The sequence below is a fragment of the Cavia porcellus genome, unplaced genomic scaffold, assembly GCF_034190915.1.
Source record: "Cavia porcellus strain 051 isolate PalLab524CR breed Dunkin Hartley unplaced genomic scaffold, mCavPor4.1 scaffold_1, whole genome shotgun sequence".
NCBI lineage: Eukaryota > Metazoa > Chordata > Mammalia > Rodentia > Caviidae > Cavia > Cavia porcellus.
In genome coordinates this window covers 183,036,439-183,056,224 of record NW_026947484.1, presented here as the reverse complement: position 1 = coordinate 183,056,224, position 19,786 = coordinate 183,036,439, and the positions used below count along the sequence as shown (strand labels likewise).

General features: G+C 38.3%; 1 protein-coding gene across 2 annotated transcripts in view; it reads right to left on the bottom strand.

The window, feature by feature from the left end:
* Abca1 (ATP binding cassette subfamily A member 1) overlaps positions 1 to 19,786 on the bottom strand; it is a 128,837-nt gene that overhangs the window by 59,757 nt on the left and 49,294 nt on the right. For both annotated transcript variants that reach the window (XM_063224413.1, XM_063224412.1), the window contains exons 6-7: positions 16,857 to 16,978; positions 14,661 to 14,834 (exon numbers count right to left, since the gene is read on the bottom strand). In XM_063224413.1, coding sequence (XP_063080483.1) covers positions 14,661 to 14,834; positions 16,857 to 16,978 — 296 coding nt within the window. The remainder of the gene's footprint in view (positions 1 to 14,660; positions 14,835 to 16,856; positions 16,979 to 19,786) is intronic.

Genomic DNA, 19,786 nt, shown 5'->3' with positions numbered 1-19,786 from the left:
TCTTCACAAAACTATAAATATTTCTCAGTGCAAGATTAAAATGTACTCATCTTAATTCCTACCAGCTTGGAGTAAAATATCTTCTTCTCCCCCACAACTGTTTTCTTTTACTCAGTATTTGCCAAACGAGAAACAAAAGACAATGTTAAGTGGATAAAAATATTTCATCCACGTATCTTTTGTGCCCACATACATATGTATAGTATACACATATATATAGACATACATGTATTTCTCACACATGCCTTGCCCTAAACTTGACATTTAAATTGAGAAACCCGAAGAAAAACGTATTACCTTTGACCATGTATATGTGTGACACACACTCCTTGATTTCAAAGTGAATATACGTGAACTACGGGCACTGAGCATATTTGTGCCGTGTTCACAGACTCTCTCTTGCACAGCATTCTTTGCATGAATGTGGTATTTGTGCATTCTATGTCTGGTCCACACATTGGTATCTGCTTCCACTTCACTACTGAGAAGTAGTGAAGAGAACCTGATCAGCTCACCTGTCCCCAAGTAGACTCCAAGGTGATGCCAACCGCTTGTGAGACAAGTGTGTCACACCAATCAAGGTATCTAATTCTCCAAATGCAAAAGATGTTTCTAAGAACCTCAGACCCCACACTGGCTCATTTGTCATATATTCCCTGAAGGGCACAAATCAGTGAGCAGTTCATGGCATTTTACAGTGTTTTCTCCATCTGAATAGAATTTCAACTTCACAGGTAATGATTTTTTTCTTCAAGTTTTTCTTTTTTTTTATTTTAAAGGGGAAAAAAAAAACAATGGTACAAAATTCCAAAACAAGACTGTAGGAGAGTAACAATGGTTAATACACTGCATTTTGTTATCTTCAAAGTAGTTGCTCATATTACAAGGTGTATTTTCTTTCTGGTACCAGGAATTGAACTCAGGATCTTGCACTTCCCAGGCAGGTGTTATGCCACGGAGCTACATATTCAACCCACATTACAAGATACATGCATGAAAAATTGATCAAACAATACAGGCACAAACCTTTCTTTTCAATGAACTCAGACAAGTTACAGTATAACTACCTCAACTACTTTGTTTACATGTATGAGTATATATTTTTTTCTTTCCCTTTCCTTTTTTTTCTTCTGAATTTTCCCAGAATTTGTAGTGATTTCACCTTTTTCATTCCTCAATGCATGACTCTCGTCTTTTTTTTCCTTTTATTTGATAAAATTGGCTTAGAGTTTATCAATTTTATTTATTCTAAGAAACAACTCTGCATTAATTCTTGGTATTGTTTTCTTGGTCTCCACTGCATTAGTTTATGCCCTGATCTTTATAATCTCCTTCCCTTTATGGGCTTTGGGTTTGTCTTGCTTTCTTTTCCTTGAAGCTTGAGGTGCAACATTAGGTTGCTTATTTGTTCTTGTTGTCTTTTCCCGATATGGAGAATTCACCACTATAAATTTCTTTCTTAGTACTGCTTTCATTATAAACAGAAAGTATAAGTTCTAGTACACTGTTTCTAAATTCTCATTTAGTTGTCAATATTGTTTAATGTCTTCCTGTATTCCATCTGTGACCCACTGGTTATTTAGGGGGTGTTATTTAGTTTCCACATGTTTCTGGAGTTTTGGGGGTTTCTCTTGTTATTCATTTCCAATTTCATTGCACTATGGTCAGATAGCATACACAGAATAATTTCAATTCCTTTGCATTTACTTAAACATGTTCTGTGGGCTAGAATATGGTCTATTTTAGAGAATTCCATGTACAGCTAAGAAGAAAGTGCATTTTATTGATGTTTGGCAGAACATCTACTCTGTCCATTTGTTCACAGATTTGGCTCAGTTCTGATATTTCCTTGCTGATTTTTTGTGTTACTGCTTATTTGATTTTTCATATGTAAGAATAATTATCTTATATAGGAGGGTGCTCCCATATTGGTGCACACATATTTATGATTATCTCTTCCTCTTGAACTTTTTTTTAATCTCTTTTGATCATTCTTGGTTTGAAGTCCAAATTGTCTACAAACAGAATAGCTACGCCTGCTTTTTTCTGGGTTCCTGTTGCGTGAAAGATTGTTTTCTATCCTTTGACTTTTAGTTCATGAATTTCTTTTTGAATTAAATGGATTTTTGTTGTTGTTAGTTTTGTTTTGTTTTTGTTTTCTTTTGGTACTGGGGATCAAACTCCCAACCTTGTGCTTACCAAGCAAGTACTTGAGTCACTGAGCTAAATCCCTGGCCCTAAATGAGTTTCTTGTATTCATCATATGGTTGGATATTGTTTCTTGACCCTTTCTGCCAGTCTGTTTCTTTTGATTGGTAAATTGAGGCCATTTACACTGATGGTTATAACTGATATGCACTGGCTTATCTCTGTTACAGTATTTTTCTGTTGTTGATTCTCTACTTTTCCCCACTGTTTAATTGCTTGCCTCCCTGATGGTCTCTTTCTGTTTTCTTGTAACTATGGTCATTTTTATACCTGCATAGAATATCTTTCAGTATGCTATGTAGTGTTGGTTTGGTTGTCATAAATTCCTTCAGTCATTTTTTGTCGTGGAAATATCTTATTTCTCTATTAATTTTGAGAGACAGTTTTTAGTGTTTTGTTTTGTTTTGTTTTTTTGTACCAGGAACTGAACTCATGATCCTGTGCTTGCCAGGAAAGTGCTGAAAAATAATTTTTCAAGTTACATCAATCTGGATTAAAAGTTATTTTCTTTCAAGGCTTGAAATACTTCACTCCAATCTCTTCACTTGAAGGTTTGTGTGGAGAGGTCTGCCATGATTCTGATGGGTTTTCCTTTATATGTGAACTGTTGCTTCTCACTAACAGCTTTTAATAGTCTGTTCTTTTGCTGAATTTCTAGAACCTTGCTTATTATACGTCTTGGTGTAGTTTTATTTTGGTCATGGCTGTTTGGAGTTCTATGTGCCTCATTTATTTGTATGTCAAGTTCTTTATCCATGTTTGAGAAGTTTTCTGTCATTATTTCTGAGAAGAGTTTTCTTATGACATTAGTGCTATCTCTAGTTTTCTCATTGACCCCAACCAATTTTATGTTATTCTTCTTACCTTCATATTGTAGATGTTGGAATGATCTTTCATGACCCATTCCTATTTTTAAAATATCTTTCTTTTTATGATCACTAGCTGCAATTACGTCTTCAAGACCTGAGATTATATCTCCTTCATTCAATCTGTCACATATATTTCCAATGGAGGTTTTAATCTCTTGAATTTCTTTTTGGATCTGTTCCATGGATTCCTATATTGGGGATTCCATGTCTTTCCTATATTGGGGATTTTTTTTGTTTCCATCATTTTTCTAAACTCATCTATTCTTTTATCTGTGTCTTCACTAATATCTTTGATTTTAAGTATCATTTATTTTTGTCTCTTCTTTTTTTTGGTACCGGGAGATGAATTCACAATCTCACACTTGCCAGGCAGGCGCTTTTGCCACTGAGCTAAATAAATCCCCAGCCTAATATCATTTATTTTTGTACCTGAGAGATTATTCTCTCATTTTTTTCACCTCTGTTATTATCATTTCAGAAAGTTCCAGTGTCTGACTTCCAATTTCATCTATCCAGGCTTGTCCTGGGTGAGCTGGGGATCTGGGGTAGCATTTTGCTTGTGAGTCTTTGTCATTTTCTATTTTTCCTTTTTTTTTATTCTGTTTTGTACATTGATGCTTGCTGATTTCTTATGATATATACCTTTATCATTAGTATTGAGGCTTATGACTCCATGCAATCACAGTGCTATCATACCGGAGAGAAAAACTGTTCATAACATGTATGACATACTGGCTAAAGTAGTACAGTTAGTAATAACAATAGTTTCAATTACAGCATAACTACTAACAAACTTTTGCAAGCATTAACCTGTTACTTCCATCCACAGGAGCAAACTCCAAAGTTATATAACAAAATCAAACATATACGGTGCATTTGTACACAGTGACTTTCCCCACAGTAATTTTACCCTTTCGCATGGGTTGGGATGGGGGTTTAAGATGGGTAGGGAACAGCTTAAAGTGATGAGTAAGGTCAGATATAGTAGAGTCAAGGTTGCTGGTCAAAGGATGAGCACCAAAGTTTTGGGAGACTGGAGTACACAGGAGGGAGAGAATGAAATAGAACACGAAGGAGTAATCCGAAAGAGAGGAGACAATAATTGAAAGCTTAAATTCAAGAAGCAGTTGAGGAAACAGAGAGAAGATCAATAGAATAAAAAGAAAAAGAAAGGTAAGAAATCTAAACAGTGAAAAAAAGAAAAAGAGAACAAAAAGGAAAGAAAGAAAGAAAAAGGAGACCAGAGGGAGGAGGGAAAAAAACCCAAACACAAAGATAACAAAATAAAACAAGATGACATCCAAGCAGACAGGAAAGGGGTAGCCAATCAGACAGACAAAGGAGAATAAAGGCAGTAAAATATCCCTGGAGTTTAGAGCTCGGTGATGGTGTCCGTGTTAGATCCTGGGTATGTGCGGGGTATGGAGCTGATCTTGCTCTCGGGATGTGGGGGCTGGGACTGGTGTTCTCTCGGGAGGTGGGGGGGTCTCTAGAGTCCAACGCAGAGGTCTCCAGAGTGCAACTGCTGTCTCCTTGCTGCTGCTTCTGATGCTTCCACATCGCTGGTCTTCCTGATTACTCTGCCCTCCAAAGGTGTGTGTGCGCCCCTGTGCCAGGCTGGCTGTTGCCCTGGTTCTTGGGTTCCAGTTGGCTCACCTTCTAAAGGCGTGTGCCTTAACACTCCTCCCAGGGCAATGGAGGAAGCAGAGAGCGGACTCACACTCTTCTTGCAGGCCCTGCTGTCCCTGGGACAAAGGAGGAGGTGCAGAACACAGACTCTTCTTCAAGTTTTTCAGTTTAAATTTCTGAACTTTTGGGCAAGCTTATTCTTGTTTTAAAAGTTCCACAATTTAGCAAAATTTCATGCATGGATCAGGACCTATTACTAATTACTTCCTACTGTTTATCCCATGAGTGTAATTCACCATGGATATAAACTCAAAGATCCCATTAACTCTGCCTGGACAGAGGACTTTACTGTCAACAGTCCATGCTTTGGTCTATTGGCTTGTCTGACTGATTTCCATTTTTATCTCTAACAAAAGCACTGGCTGAATCTATTCACAAGTAACAGGTAGCGCAATGAATGTTACTGTGAGGACTCTTTTAAACTAGCAATTTATTTAAGAATAATGTTCAATATCATTTAGCAGTATTTGCAACTAGCAGTCAATTCAAATAAAGGTCAATGTTGGAGTGTTAGAGATAGACAGATCAATAGACAGACAGACAGAAAGACAGAGATAGCCAGACAGGCAGACAGACATTACAGGATTAAAAAGCACCCAAACACAATTCAAAATCAGCATCAAGTTTCAAGCATGGATTGTAATATATAGATGCTCTGCCCAAGATTTCATTTTACTTTTCTGTACTTAATCGTCATAAAATACAGAGAAGAGGCTGACGCAAATCAGTAAATGAGTACAACGAACTGACAGGAAAAGGATAAGCTATTCAGTAACTGAGCCAGTATAAACTGCTATTCTTATTATTAAGAAAACGTAAATACATTTTTCCATTTTGTATCATAATACAATATGAATTCGTGGTTGAATAAAGATCTTAAAATAAAAATTAAAGTATAAAGTGCAAAGGAGAAAATAATATAAAATACAAACTTGGGATAGACTTTCTTAATCAAAATGTAAAAACCCCACACCAAAAAAGAAAAACAAATGAATTTACATTTTAAAGGTAAAAACTGTGCATCAACAGATAATATAAACCTTAAAAGGTAAGTCAATGAATTTTTAAAATTTTAGCCTAAGTGGAATACTATGCAACATTTACATTTAACCAGACGCCACATGTATCAACACTGACAAATCTCAATGCATTATGTTCAATATATAAGTAACAAATCAAATACACATCTACATAATGCAAACACATTTAAGTCAACTTGCAACTGATAGCATGCAAATATATGTGGGATAGTTAGTATATAAAGACATGCAACTCCAAAATACAGGTTACCTTTAAGGAGAGAGAAAGGGCTATAGAACAGCAGCAGATGAGTAGATGAGTCTATAATGTTTTATTTCTTGAGCAGAATCTGACATGAGTTTAACAAAATGAAGGCTGTTATTCCATGGGTGTTCTTTATGTCAGTCTCTGTACCTTTTGATACGCTTTACATATGTGCTAATTTTCTTTCTTAATTCAATGGAAGATACAGGAAGGAAAACGATTGGGTAGAAATGAAAGATTACAGGCTATACTTTGTCTCGAGTACATATCAGATCTAGAGACCTCTAATGTCCTCAAGTAAAATTAACCCTAGGAAATAATCCACGCCTTGAAATGAGACCACAAAATGAAGCCTGAGCACCGTGTGTTTGTACTTAATATTTACTGTGCTCTCTAGAGCTCACACATCTAGAAAAAGACAGAACTTACAAGATCATAGTCTCAAAGTACTCTAGTCAATAATTTATATCTTGGAGTTCCTTCTATCATTTTTCCTAATCAAAAATATTATTTTGACCATGAAGTCATATAGTTCCTCACAGTACACAAGAGGCAAATCTTTTCTTATATAGAATAAAGAAATGGGAGAAGGAAAATAACTTTTAGTTAGGATCTATATTTTCTGTGTTAAGCTAACAGACCTCATGTGTTGTTCAGTATGTCGAGGTCACAACTAAATATCCCATCATCAAAGAAAAAGTTACACAAATGCCAATTGTATTACTCAAAATTTCACACCCAACTTCTGCAAAATGTGCTAGTCATAACAAAGCAACATTCCCTAAAATCATGACAGTGTTCCAACTTCCTGGATCTAACGGATGATTTCATTATATTCTAACTCTGCTAGCTTAATAGTTAAGCAAAGACTGAAAAATCTGAAAAGGCAATAATCTAGAAAAGTCATTTTGGCTTTGATTTTTGAGCTGATGTTTTATTTAATCTCAATGTCTAGCAGTGGTCCTAGCAGGTCACCACTAGACATCCTAGAAATGTTTGCAGAAGAAAAGCTAAAAAGGAAAAAGAAAAAGCACGTTAGTAGGCTCAGGGGTGGGAGAGACTGTGTCCTGCTTCAAAGGCCAGTCCAATCACAGAAATCCTGTATGTTTTGTGCACTTCATGCATCACTAAGGATGCTACAAGGATGGGCCCACTGCCCTACCATGGCCCCTCTGTGTGCCTCCACGGACCTGGGCCCTCTCTGCAGCCCCACAAATCACCATCCCTCCTCCCATCAAACCCTCGTAGTCACATGCACTCCACTCTCGTCTGCCTTGATCACATACTCTTTCCCTAAATGCCACCACACTGTTTCCTCTTTGATTGGGACCCACATCCCTGTTTATTAGAATAGTCCATTCCCTGTTCCTTACCTGGCTGACACCTATTCCTTAGATCCCTCTGACGGTTCATTTGGATGGTCTACTTGATTGGCTTTAATCTGCTAGAGGGATTTTTTTTTGCTTTTAAAAATTTTTATAGTACTCGTTGGCAGTATAAAATGTTAACGATCATTTTAGAGAATAAATAAATGTACTTAGGTCTTAATTCTTTTTGTTCTCTTTCCCCTTTTCTCTCTCCTCCTCTTTCCCTTCCCTTCTGCAAAAGATCTATGATCCTGTTTCCTATTGTATATCTTTTATTTTGTTTTTTAAAATTATTTACAATTTGGGTTTCTCATATCAGAGAAGTTATGTAGTAAATTCTGTGGCAATCTTCCTGCCTCAGCCTTCCAAATGATGGGATTACAGGCACGTGCCACCATGCCCACTCAATGTTGTTTAAATTTGCATTTTTCTGATGGTCAAACTTTTTTTTCATATAAATATATATATTTAGGCCATTTTCACTTATTCTAAGAAGTGTATATTCAATTGCCATTTTTGGCTGAGTCTTTTAGTGGGGAAGAAGGTAAGTTCTTCATAAATTCTAGATACCATCCTCTATCTGAGGTGTAGTTAGCAAAATTTTTTCCATTCTGTAAGTTGTCTCTACTCTTACTGACTGCTTCCTTTGCTGTGCACAAGCTTTTTAAATTTAATATAATCCCATTTGTTGATTCTTGAAGCTATTTCTTATGCAATTGGAGTTCCATGCAGAAGTCCTTTTCCATGTCTTTCTTCAAGAGTTTTACCTATTTTATCTTCTAGCAGATTGTTTGTGTTTGAATATCTATGTCTTTGATCCATTTTGATTTTACTTTGGTGCCTGGTGACAAATATGGGTTTAGATTCAATGTTCTGTATGTGTGTAACCAGTCTTCCCAGCGTCACTTGTTAAAGAGCCTATCTTTCCTTTAGTATGTTTTCTGGCCCCTTTGTTAAAGATCAGATAACTCAATGTGCCTGGGGTTGTTTCTTCATCTTCAGTTCTATTCCAGTAATCAGCAGATTTTTTGTGTGTGTGTGTGTGCCATAACCACGCTGTTTTTGTAACAATAGCTTCATAGCGTAACTTGAAATCTGGGATCATGATGCCTCTTGCTTTGTTTCTGTTGCCCAGAACTGCTTTTGCTACTGTGGCGCTCCTCTGCCCACAGGATGGTTGAAGTACACTTCTGGCTCTATCTGGGTAGGTCATGAAGGGGTGCTCTTGGGGGTCTATATCTGGTTCATTTCCAGCCCCCCTTGAAATAAGCAGTTTTGCTCAACTGGCCTTTCCACCATGATGTTTCTGCCATGGAGTCTGATGAGCATGGACCTTATCCCCTTAAAACAGGAGCCTAGCTACACCTCTCCTCCTCTAAATTGTGACTGCTGCGTATTGTACAGCAAGGAGAAGACACATTCCCTAAGTAAAGAGTAGTTTGTTTTCCAATCTATAAGATCCATAAAATCCTATGAGGCCCTACCAGGCCTGCACAAAGATCTATCAGAGCATCTAGTTTCTACACAGCATCGTCTCCTGTTCTGGTCTGACCCATTCAGTCCCCATCAGAACAGAAAATTCAGAGAAAGCAGCACCTTCCAGATCATTGCCTTCCTGAGGGCTCAAAAATGTTGGTCCAATGAATAAATTTGTTTAGAACTTATCACCACAAAAAAAATGATGGCTGGAAGAGAATTATTACTAATGCATTAGAAGTCACAGCCACATAGAACAAGAAGACAAAATATCCATGAAATTAAAATGCAATTGAAATTATTTCAATTTGTAAAATTCCTATCCCCATTCAAATTTCCCAAAGACTCCACAACTAAATAAAGGAAGGTGTGTTTGAATAGCATTTCCAACATAGTAGCCAATTTTGTTTTCCTACTGCAGATTCATTATAAAATTATTATTGAGATATTTCAAACTTCCTTTAAAAACTTTCATAAAATAGATGTAAATCTCTACTTATTTTGCCCAAGTGCAGAAAACTCAATTTAGGGGTCAGATTAATATGTTTTAGTTCAAAGTGAAGACCAAAAAGCCACATACTGGGTACAGAGACCATAGCTACCCACAAGCAATAATGGCCTATTTCCAATAATTTACAAGGCAATAAATCTTTTGAGGAGTATTTTAATTTTTTAAATTAAAGTAGGAAATTATAAAAGTGGTGACTGAAGATGTTACAATTTAACAATATTTACTTCTAAATTTAATGTATTATATGCATTAAAAATATCATTTTTGTGCTATTTATAAACAAGGTTAAATACATGTTTTCACATAATTCAGAACAAAATTCAAACCTTTATTTTAGAATGGCAAACTTTTAAGAAAAAATAGTATAATTAAAGCAAAAATATCTGTGCAGATGGGTTTGAGTAGTCATACTAGCACAATACTAAATTCACAAATGTATCCCTCAGTTCTGTGTTCTTCTCTTTAAAGGAATCAGGTAAACATAAAGGCTGAAGAGTAAATCCACACAGCACGGCACTGCCCTGAATATCAAATACTGAGGATGTGGAATGCTTACGGTGAGAAAACATATTTTGTAAACAGGTGGCAATAAAATCAAATAAAACCAAGCCAAACAGAAAGTTCTGACAAACGTCTATATTTCAGATAGGGGAGAGAAAAGCAAGGGTTCTCCTATGCAGAAACCTACACAAATGCTTCAAGGACTATTGGTAACAAGTTGAAGTAAACTTCCCTAAAAAGCCAGAAGGCAGAAGATAACACACCGAGCCTCGTCTGTATGCCAAGTCCTAGTCTAAAAGCAAGAAGGAATTAACCAAAGACTCTTCATGACCATGGTGACTTTGTTCACCTCTCACCTACCTGCCCATTCAGTCTACACGCAGCCCAACTGAAAGATCATGGCCTTAGGAGGAACTCAGGGCACATTCCATGCTGGTAGGATGTGCTACACACATCAGAAGACATTCCAGAGAACTCTATGCCCAAGAGCAGAACTCTCCCTGTACAGCTGAAGGAAGAACACAATGATCTAACCACATAGTTGTATGTGTCATATCCATGGCTTAAGAGGAAGAGAAAGCTGTACACCTGCCTTGCATTCTCAAAGATCAAATACATTTTCACATCATTGAGACCATGATGTGTCAGAATGTCTGACCTATGTAACTCCAATCTCACAATCCTCCCAGTGCCTGTCACAGTGTCTTCTGTTGGCAAGGACTGCTGTCAGTGAGCAGCTTGGGAAGTTATCGATGAAACCCGGATGGGAGGAGAGCCCTAACTCCCCAGACACAGAACCTATGGAGAATTCTCAAATGGCCAGGCTAGCCTTAAAGCTAGTTTGGAGTGCCCACTGGAATGACAGCTCCACATATGTGCATCTCATGTACACTGTCCATGGATGAAAATTCAGTGCCCAAAACTAAATAGACATGTAGACTGATATGAAGCACATGGGCAATAAAGGTTCACTGATTTAGGTACATTAGTGTCTCATGCCTTGTTCAGAGATGCTGCCCTTCTCACCTCTCTTTGGTTTGTACATTTAAAAAAACCCAAACAGGTAATGTTTATTCTGCATTAGAGTCATTCTCAGGATGTGGGCAAGAAAAAGCAGAGCTGGAAAGAAGTCAATAAAATCTTACGGTACTTAGGGAATGCCTCAAAGGTGTAACGAAATCTATCCTCCAATCCAAAACCATTTGTGGTGAGTGAACAGCTCCCCAACAATATCCACACCCTGCTCTCTGAAATCTGAGAATATTACATTACAGGGCCAAATGTAATTAATGGTAAGGACCTTAAAATATGGAGATTGTTCTGGGTTATCTGGATGCACAGTCTAATTACACAAGTCTTTAATAGCATACAACTTTTTCTACAGGCAGATAAATGTGGCAGAAGAAGAGAAAAATTTAAACTATAACACCAGATGCCAATCAAGGACCATATAGAAAAGATGAGGAGAAATACCAGTACCTCTAAAAGCAAAGATCTTCTCCCCTTTCATAGCTGGCAGCCAGCAATGAAACCGGGGTTTCAGTTTTATAACTGTAAGAAACTCAATTTGACTGATACACTAAACAAATTCAGAAGTGTTTCATTTTCAGAATTTCCAAAAAGGTACACATGAAGTATGGTACACATCTGTAATCCTAGCACTCTGAAAGCCTGAGGAAAGATGATCATGAGTTTGAGCCTCAGCCTATGCAACTCAGTGACTTAGTGAAACCCTATCTCAAAATAAAACAAACAAACAAACAAAAAAAAACGGTGGGTACTATGACATAGTGCACTGACATAGTACAAAGTCTCTAGTTAAACCCAGCACTACCACAAAAAGTGAGTGAAAGAAAGACAGATAAAATGAAGAGAGAGAGAAAAAAAGAAAACAAAAGATAAAGAAAAAAAAAAACCCTGTGAACACCTTGGTTTCAGTCTTATAATACTCTAGCAAAATTTCCAGGTTTTCCCTGGGTCATCCAAACACTGCTATTCAAATGTTGTCCAGAGACTGGAGGAAGCCCAGGAGAAAGGTGCAGAATATCCTTGGCTAAAAAAATGGAGAACACACACATACACTCGTACAAATAAAATGATGAGGAAAACTTTTCAAAATATGTCCTTCCTGATGATCCACTTTGGGTACTGAACTCGTATTGGCAGGACAGTTTTCTCTCAAGAGCCAGGCATCTGCTTGCTGCTTCTGCTGCAATTCTTGGCACAAGTAACTGCCCATGTGCACTGATTATACATGTCATATTCATCTAACATCACAAATGTTAGTTTCGACCAAGTGGCAGGAGAAAAAGCCTTCTCACTGTAAATCAAATACCAGTCCCAGCACTCCAATTAAGGCTATGCTTAGTTCAATAAATAACATTCCAACATGTTGGTCTGGCAGTAAATAACATCTCAACATTCTAACCTTTGGTGTCCTCCAAAATTATCTTTATACAGAACATCTTGACCACTCACTATAACCTAATTCAAATGCCCCACTTTCTGACTTTATGGCAAGACATAGCAACAGCAGAGGGGCAGGAGCATAATGCAGATGCTCCAAACACCCAAGTGAGGTACAGGAAGCTCCGGGAACCACCACAGTCACCACCTGTGCAGGAACCCCCTGGTCCACAAGGTACAGCGATGACACAAATGGGATGTAACGTGGCCAACAGGTCTGAAGGGGCACCAAGTGCTCTGTCATATTGCTAATCTTCCAAATGGAGGGACATTTTCAAGTTGAAACCTGAGCTGCTGTCAGATGACGAGGGTTGTAATGACATTCTACTTTGCATATAATTCAGATATTCTGTGAGTTGAAGGAATTCTACTGGGTTGTGTACATAACAGGTGTTTAATGAGAAAACAGAAGTGAAACAGAATGAATCAGCACCAGAATAAATAACTGTGTCTTCTAAAAACATGCACCTTTCCAAAACTTAACAAGTCAATACATATTTCTGTCTTGTAGTAAAATGACACAAAACAGCCCAAGAAAATGGTTTTATACCACAACCTTTTGTATCATTTGTAATAACCGTGACCCTCTATGTCTCACAATGCAAAAAAAAAAAAAAAAAATCAAAGGAAATAAAGAAACAAAAATATGCTAAAAGGCAGCCAATAACTTGTACAAATGCACTTTTTATTATGGGATAGAACTTAAGACTGTAAACATCCACATAAATATATTATGTGGAATTATAGAAATATTAACCAACAGAATCACAAACCACAGAACAAAACACTCAGTAGTATTAAAAAATAAATAAACCAAAACCAGAATGCACTACTTCATAATTAAACAAAAGCATGTCTTGAGAAGCTGGTCCCCATGACTGACTTGGGTGTCTCCCCTGCCTCAGCATCATAGAGTCAGCAGCATAAAGGAACTTCTTGATGTTGGTCCAGAGTTACACCCTAAGATGCATTCCAAACATCACATTCTAAGGTATGATCTAGGCAAAGGTCCAGAAACTGAACATTCTTAGGACCCCGGAAGGATCTGATTCTCTATAAATAAAAAATGCTGTACAAAGTCCAAGAGTATTACAATTTTGTTTTATTATAAAGAAGATAGTCTCTTTTCAGGTATATCTTCCTCCAGAGCCCTTTCTCTGGTTTTGAGAGAACCTACTGACAAATCAGAGCACTTCTAATAAGCAAGAAACCAGAATGGGGGACGTTAAATGATGCAGTTGGAAGGGCTTTCACCAGAGCTCTTAGAAAACCTACTGTCATGGTTTACATCAGTGCCCCAAGCCTCATGCAATCGTGGAAGCAGCCAAATCTAGCATTTGTGATTGGTTCATTGTGTAGTACCTGGGTTGATGGTGTAAGTGCTACACCCGCCCAGGGGTGGAGCCAGCATACAGAGTCATGGCAGGAAAATGGTGTTGCTTCTCTCTCTTGCCAGTTGTGCCTTGCTGTTTTATAGCAGCCCCACCATGCCACCCTGCCACTTGGATCCAGCTGAGTATAGACTGAAACCTCGAAGAATTGTAAGAAATTAACCTTTCCTTCCCCAACTTTGGGCGTCAAGTATTTTGTCTCAACGGCAAGAGAGAAAAGTAATCAAAAAACCTATAACCATGTTTATTCTGGAATTACTCTACCCAATTCTCACCTGCCTTCTTTGGTTAAAAGAACTGGCTTTGGTTAAAAGAACAATATGCTCACCTGCCTTCTTTGGTTAAAAGAACTGGTATTCTCATTAAGCACTTCTCTAAAGGATGGGTTCCAAGGCTAATAAAATTTTGTCCAATTTTTTTTTCTTTAAATACAACTTGGTCACTAATGAAGCTATGGGGTATAGTTCTACCCAATTCCAGGGTTTTCCTTTAGTTTTAGCTCACAATGTCTCCTTCTAAAATGAATCAAACATGAATTGATAGCCGTCTTCTCATCAATAGTTCTGAAAAATTTCTTTAAATCTAGGATACTCTTCAAATGAACTCTTACTCAGCATTATAATATAAAACATGAAAAAGTAGGCTTTCTCTGATTAAAATGAACACAAGGGACTTTGGGCTTGGATTGAGCCACATCCAGCACATTCTTCCTCTTTTCAAACCTTAGGAGAGCTCAAAAATTTGAAAAAATACTTAAAATACCACTGGGATAAATTGTATCACAAACTCCCTGGCAGCTCTATGTTTCTACAAAAACAAAGTGATGCTGTCCAAGGAAAAATGTCACATTCTGAAAACATCAGCACTTGAAGTTTCTCCACAGAGCAAGAGTACTCACCACAATTGGCTTCAGGATGTCTATGTTGGACCGAAGCATCCACTCTGCTGCATCCAGTTTGTCCCTTGATAGACCACAAAGCTCGGAAATTTCAGGTTCACCAAGTTTAATCACATCTAATTTTGATCCATTGCACAGATTGGCCAAATGTAACTGGTAACCTTGCAAAAATACCTGGAAGTGTTCCGTGCAAAGACAGAAAAAGCAAGAGGATTACACAGATGGGAGGCTGGGTCCTCGAAGACCTTGGGGAGCTTCACGTCAATACAGTTTTGAATATTTTACAAAGGGCATTACTGGAAGAGTCCAGTGCATCAAGTCTCCTTATTGAACTTCAGAATGAACCAAGCAGGATCTGACAGCACATTTCAAACCTGCCTGTTGTTTTTCACTCGTATCTCTCACATCTTGCGAAGGGAAATCCTGAATCCAGTACTTTTACTCAATTATGGAACATGACATTCATTGAATAGGAATTCAGAGTCTGAATTTCCAGAACCATTTTTATTAGAGGAAAAATAACTTCACGATTTTGGAGTTTATAATAGCAATCGAACTTAGTTAGAAAATACCACACTATTTACAATCAGTTGTAGCTATTTAATCATACATAGAGCCATATTCAAATAATATCAGAATTGGAAATTTTCCATTTTACTCATCCTAGAACAGTGTTAGAAAGTTAGGCCTCTTACCTTCTCTCTGATAGTTCTCAGTTCTGCTACAGATTTGTTTTGTGGTACCGGGGATTGAACTCACGACCTTGCACTTGCCAGGCAGGTGCTTGTGCCACTGAGCTAAATCCCTAGCCAATAGTTCTCAGTTCTAAATCTCTCAGTTCTAAGTCATTCTTATCTGTGGGAGACAACCCACTGGAAGCCTCACTTGGTCATATTTCGTTTATTTAATTTGCCTTTCTGGGCCTACATAAACTGCTTCTTCATCCACCTTCCTACTCTCCACTAGATAACAGCCTTTATAAAAGGACCCTTTGTTTATTTTTCTCATTTTGTGTCAATAATGCTAAAAAAATAGACTGTATATCTTTGGTGAATGAATGGTCAAGTGCTTTATTATACTACATTAATTCCTCGTTAGTTTAAATTAGTGCAGCCTGTCCTGATTGGAGAACCTAATATGGATGATGGACAAAAGGCCTCGCAAACCCACACAGCTTTTGAAACACTGCAGAGCATTTGGCCTGAAATGGTTTCCATTACATCTGTACTACTCCCACTCAGATGCACTTCAGTTTTGTTCCTTTAATTTGTGCTTGCCGCCAGACCATTAGCCAACCATGAGCAAATGTATCAAGATCACTGACAATCAGAAACTCTAATTACCATACACAGATTACTTCCATCCTTAGGATGCCCCTTATTTTAAACTGATGGGCTACGACAGATATCAAATTGGCAGGGGGCAATGGAACACAACTATTTTAAAAACTTCTGCCTCTGGCCCACCTCCTAACCACACAATTGGTAAACATGAGGCATATTTTCCTACTTTCACAACAGTAGGCAGTGAACATATTTTCCTAATTTTAAAAATTCCTGATCATGTGAAGCAAAGAGCTTATTTTCAAGCACATTTTCATAACTTCTGCTTACTATAAAGACACACTAGTACACAGACATGAGACAGAGCAAGAAGCGGTTCCTCTTTATGCCAAAGCATAAACTCAAGAAGCATCTTTGAGAAATTGATAACCATGCAATCTGAAGGAGGTATATGAGGAAGTTCTCCAAAAACCTCACATTAAAATTGAATATAAATGCCAATAGTACATCCACATTTTTAAAATGCTGTATGTTTAGAAGAAGCATTCAAGTTTTTTAATCTCCTAAGAGTATACATAGATGCTCCACAGCAATAATCTTCAACCTTGATTCTTTTGCTAGAAAGATAAAAAAAATTTTTTTTAATTTGATCCACTTTAACCTCCAATGTAACTATTGTAGGAGGAAGTTATCACAAATACCACCTGACAGCCAGGAAATCAGTTTTTTGTCTACCAGTTGGCCTTTGATGCCAGGTTGCACATTGAGCCAGCAAGTAAAATTAAGTGAAGCTGAATTCCGGTAACTATCCCCTTCACCATATTACAAAGACAGGAGCTCATTCATTTTGCAAGGATTCAAACAATGTACTTGCCACTGGTCCTCACTGAGGAAGCTAACAGTGGCAGCTTACCTTGCGGAGACGGACATTCGCCCTTAATATGTTGTCCACAGTAGGTCTTGAGAGAGAGAGATTGTGATACAGGAATCCAGAGAAGGTTTCATTGTCCATCAGGAAATCCTGAAGCTTCAATTCTACAAAAAAAATAGTGTTTTGTTTTCATTGAATAAGTGATTCCCTCCCTCCCCCGAAAGAAAACAGCACTGTAAGCAGATAGAGAGAAATATCATATCTACTGCCTTGGTTTAAACCAATTGATGATCACAAGGTTGTGGCTGAAGCACCCTGAGAAATAAGTCAGAGGAGCTGTAAGTTATCAGGAGAAACATTCACAAATTCCTTTCAGGGACATCCTATGTTGAACCACACTCGGCATGTGCTCCTAAACTCAAACAGTGGAATACTGCTGTGATGGCTTTTCCTGGCTTTCTAAACAAAGAGCCAAGTCTTTCGTATGATCTCATCCATCCTACGTGAGACTTGTAACGCTGATTCCTTGGCTCCTGTCTCCCCAGTGTTATCTCACATAATGAAAATCAGAGCGATCTGAAGGCGTATTCCTGTAGGCCACAAGGGCTGGGCTCCTGCAGAAGCAAGCAACAGTTCTCAGATTTTAACAAGCATCAGAATTACCTGCTGGAATTGTTAAAACCGACTACCAGACCCCAGGCCCAGAGTTTCTGATTCCAGGGACTTATGAGGAGGCTGAAGAATCTGCATTTCTAACGAGTACACAGATACAATGCTGATACTGCCAGAGTGGGGACTGCACTTTGAGAAGCACCAGTACTGAGAAATATGCATATCAAAGCATTTTCACAGACACAGATTCACTTTATTTTGAAACAAAACATGTGATAGAGAGCTTTAAAGCCCATGTCTGCCATGCCTTAGAAAAATACCCAAATATATATTTAAAAATTAACCCTACTAAGTGATTTGATTGTTAAAGAGTTTCATATAGATTGCAATTAAACAAAAAGCCCTTCGAGTACATTCAGAAAAGACTTCAATCCAGTGGTGTGAAACAGAAAAATCACTGGTTAGTCACTAGCACTGGAGGCTGTGCCTGGTGGATCCTATGGTATTTCACACCATCTTTCTGGACCTCAGTTTCTTCATCTCCAAAATAAGAGCTTTGGGAAAGGGAAAGCTCTGTGATAACTTTCCCTGTATGATTTCATTTCACTACTTATCTCTTCTTTCATAACATCTTTCTATTAACCTAAATTCCTTTCACATTTTTATGATAAAGATAAAAACAGCTGAGCATGACTACAGACATAGACAGTAAGTGACCTCTCAGGGGCAAACTTTACAGACCCAAATCATTACCTGAAGAGAGATACTGTAGAGCTTTAATCTGAAAATGAGACACAGTGCGAGGTGTAAGGAGGCCAGGAGTTAATCATGAGAGCTAAAAGGGTCATGTGTAGAGAAAAAGTAACAAGAGGACTGGCTCTCATGATCCAAGCATGTTCTACCTTAAGGAAACTTCAGTAATACTGTATAGAGTTCTGCAAAGACTACATAACCACAATTCATATTTCTAGAGAAACGATTCTCATAGACACCCACATGGCCAACACCTAGGGATTCCTCATGACACCCAGTAGCTCTTTCTAAGGCCTGCTGGTGTACCTGTTACGAATCAGGGCTCCTGTAAACGGCCACCTTCCTGGTGCTCCCCCTCGTACATGACACTATCTTGTCACCACTGGGCTCCTTTCTGTGGTTGTCAAGTCTCAGAGCAACTAAGACTCACTTAGGGAACATAAGTTAGAATGCAATTTCTTGGCCCCAATCCAAAATTCAAAAATAGTGTATCTATAGTTAGTGGCCACAAATCTACATTTTAATAAGTCATATATATGTGTGTGTGTGTGTGTGTGTGTGTGTGTGTGTGTGTGTGTGCGTGTGTGTGTGTGTGTGTGTATCTTTAATGTTTGGGGTCTGGGAACCCTATTTTAAGAAACAGTTTACTTAAATATTACAATTTATAATTTACCTCCACTAGACTGTGCTCATAAAGACACATAATCTGTGTTTTATCTTAGTGTCCCAAATACCCAGGTCAGCGCCTAGGCACAGAATCACTGCTTAGTGAGTGACAGCTGAGTAATAAATACTAATAGAAGGGAGGTGGGCTGAGCAAACTGCAGAAGTGTCTGAGAAAATTCCAGAAGTATCTGACCTGTGGATCCAGGACAGCACAGGGATGTCAGGGCCAGCCCCAGGCTATACCTCCGAAGTAAACAGGACCCCCAGGCACTAGAACTGTCTTCCCAGGGGCAGAAAACAGTATCTAAACATCCTAGTTCCTCTATGGTAGGGATAAACAATTAAGCAAGCAGGCAGCTTCATCTGGGGCCTAATGGGAAAAGACAGACATTGACTATTGTGTAGCACAGTAAAAGTATCATAATACAGCAGCAGTCAGAAAGCTGGGCTCTGTTTCATTTGTTTGCTACATCATTTCACCTAGCTGGTGTTTACAGTACCTTACCCATAAAACAGGGGTCAAAAAAGACCTCAGGAACCTTCACAGAACAGAATAAGCAAATGAGCTAACCCTCATCAACCACCTGAGCCAGAGATTCCTCCTAGGCATAGAGAACAGCGCAAGGCACGATGCTGAGAAACTTCAGTACAGCCCTCCCAAGCAGGGCGGTCACAGTATGGGAGGCCGGGAGGCCGACCCAGGCTTAACTTTCAACACACCCGGATCACCCAGCAACACTCTTGAGACCAACAAATGTGCTCTGCATGTTTATAAGACTCTTCTGCTATTTCAACAGGCTCTAAGGATAAAAACAGCTGGATGCGATCAAACTCCAACTGCCCGTCCCCTACATGAGATAGAAGACCCTAGATGAGATACAAGAAGCAAGAGAAACTGTTGGCAGTGTCCGTGCATGGTGCAGTTCCATGAGTGGATGGGG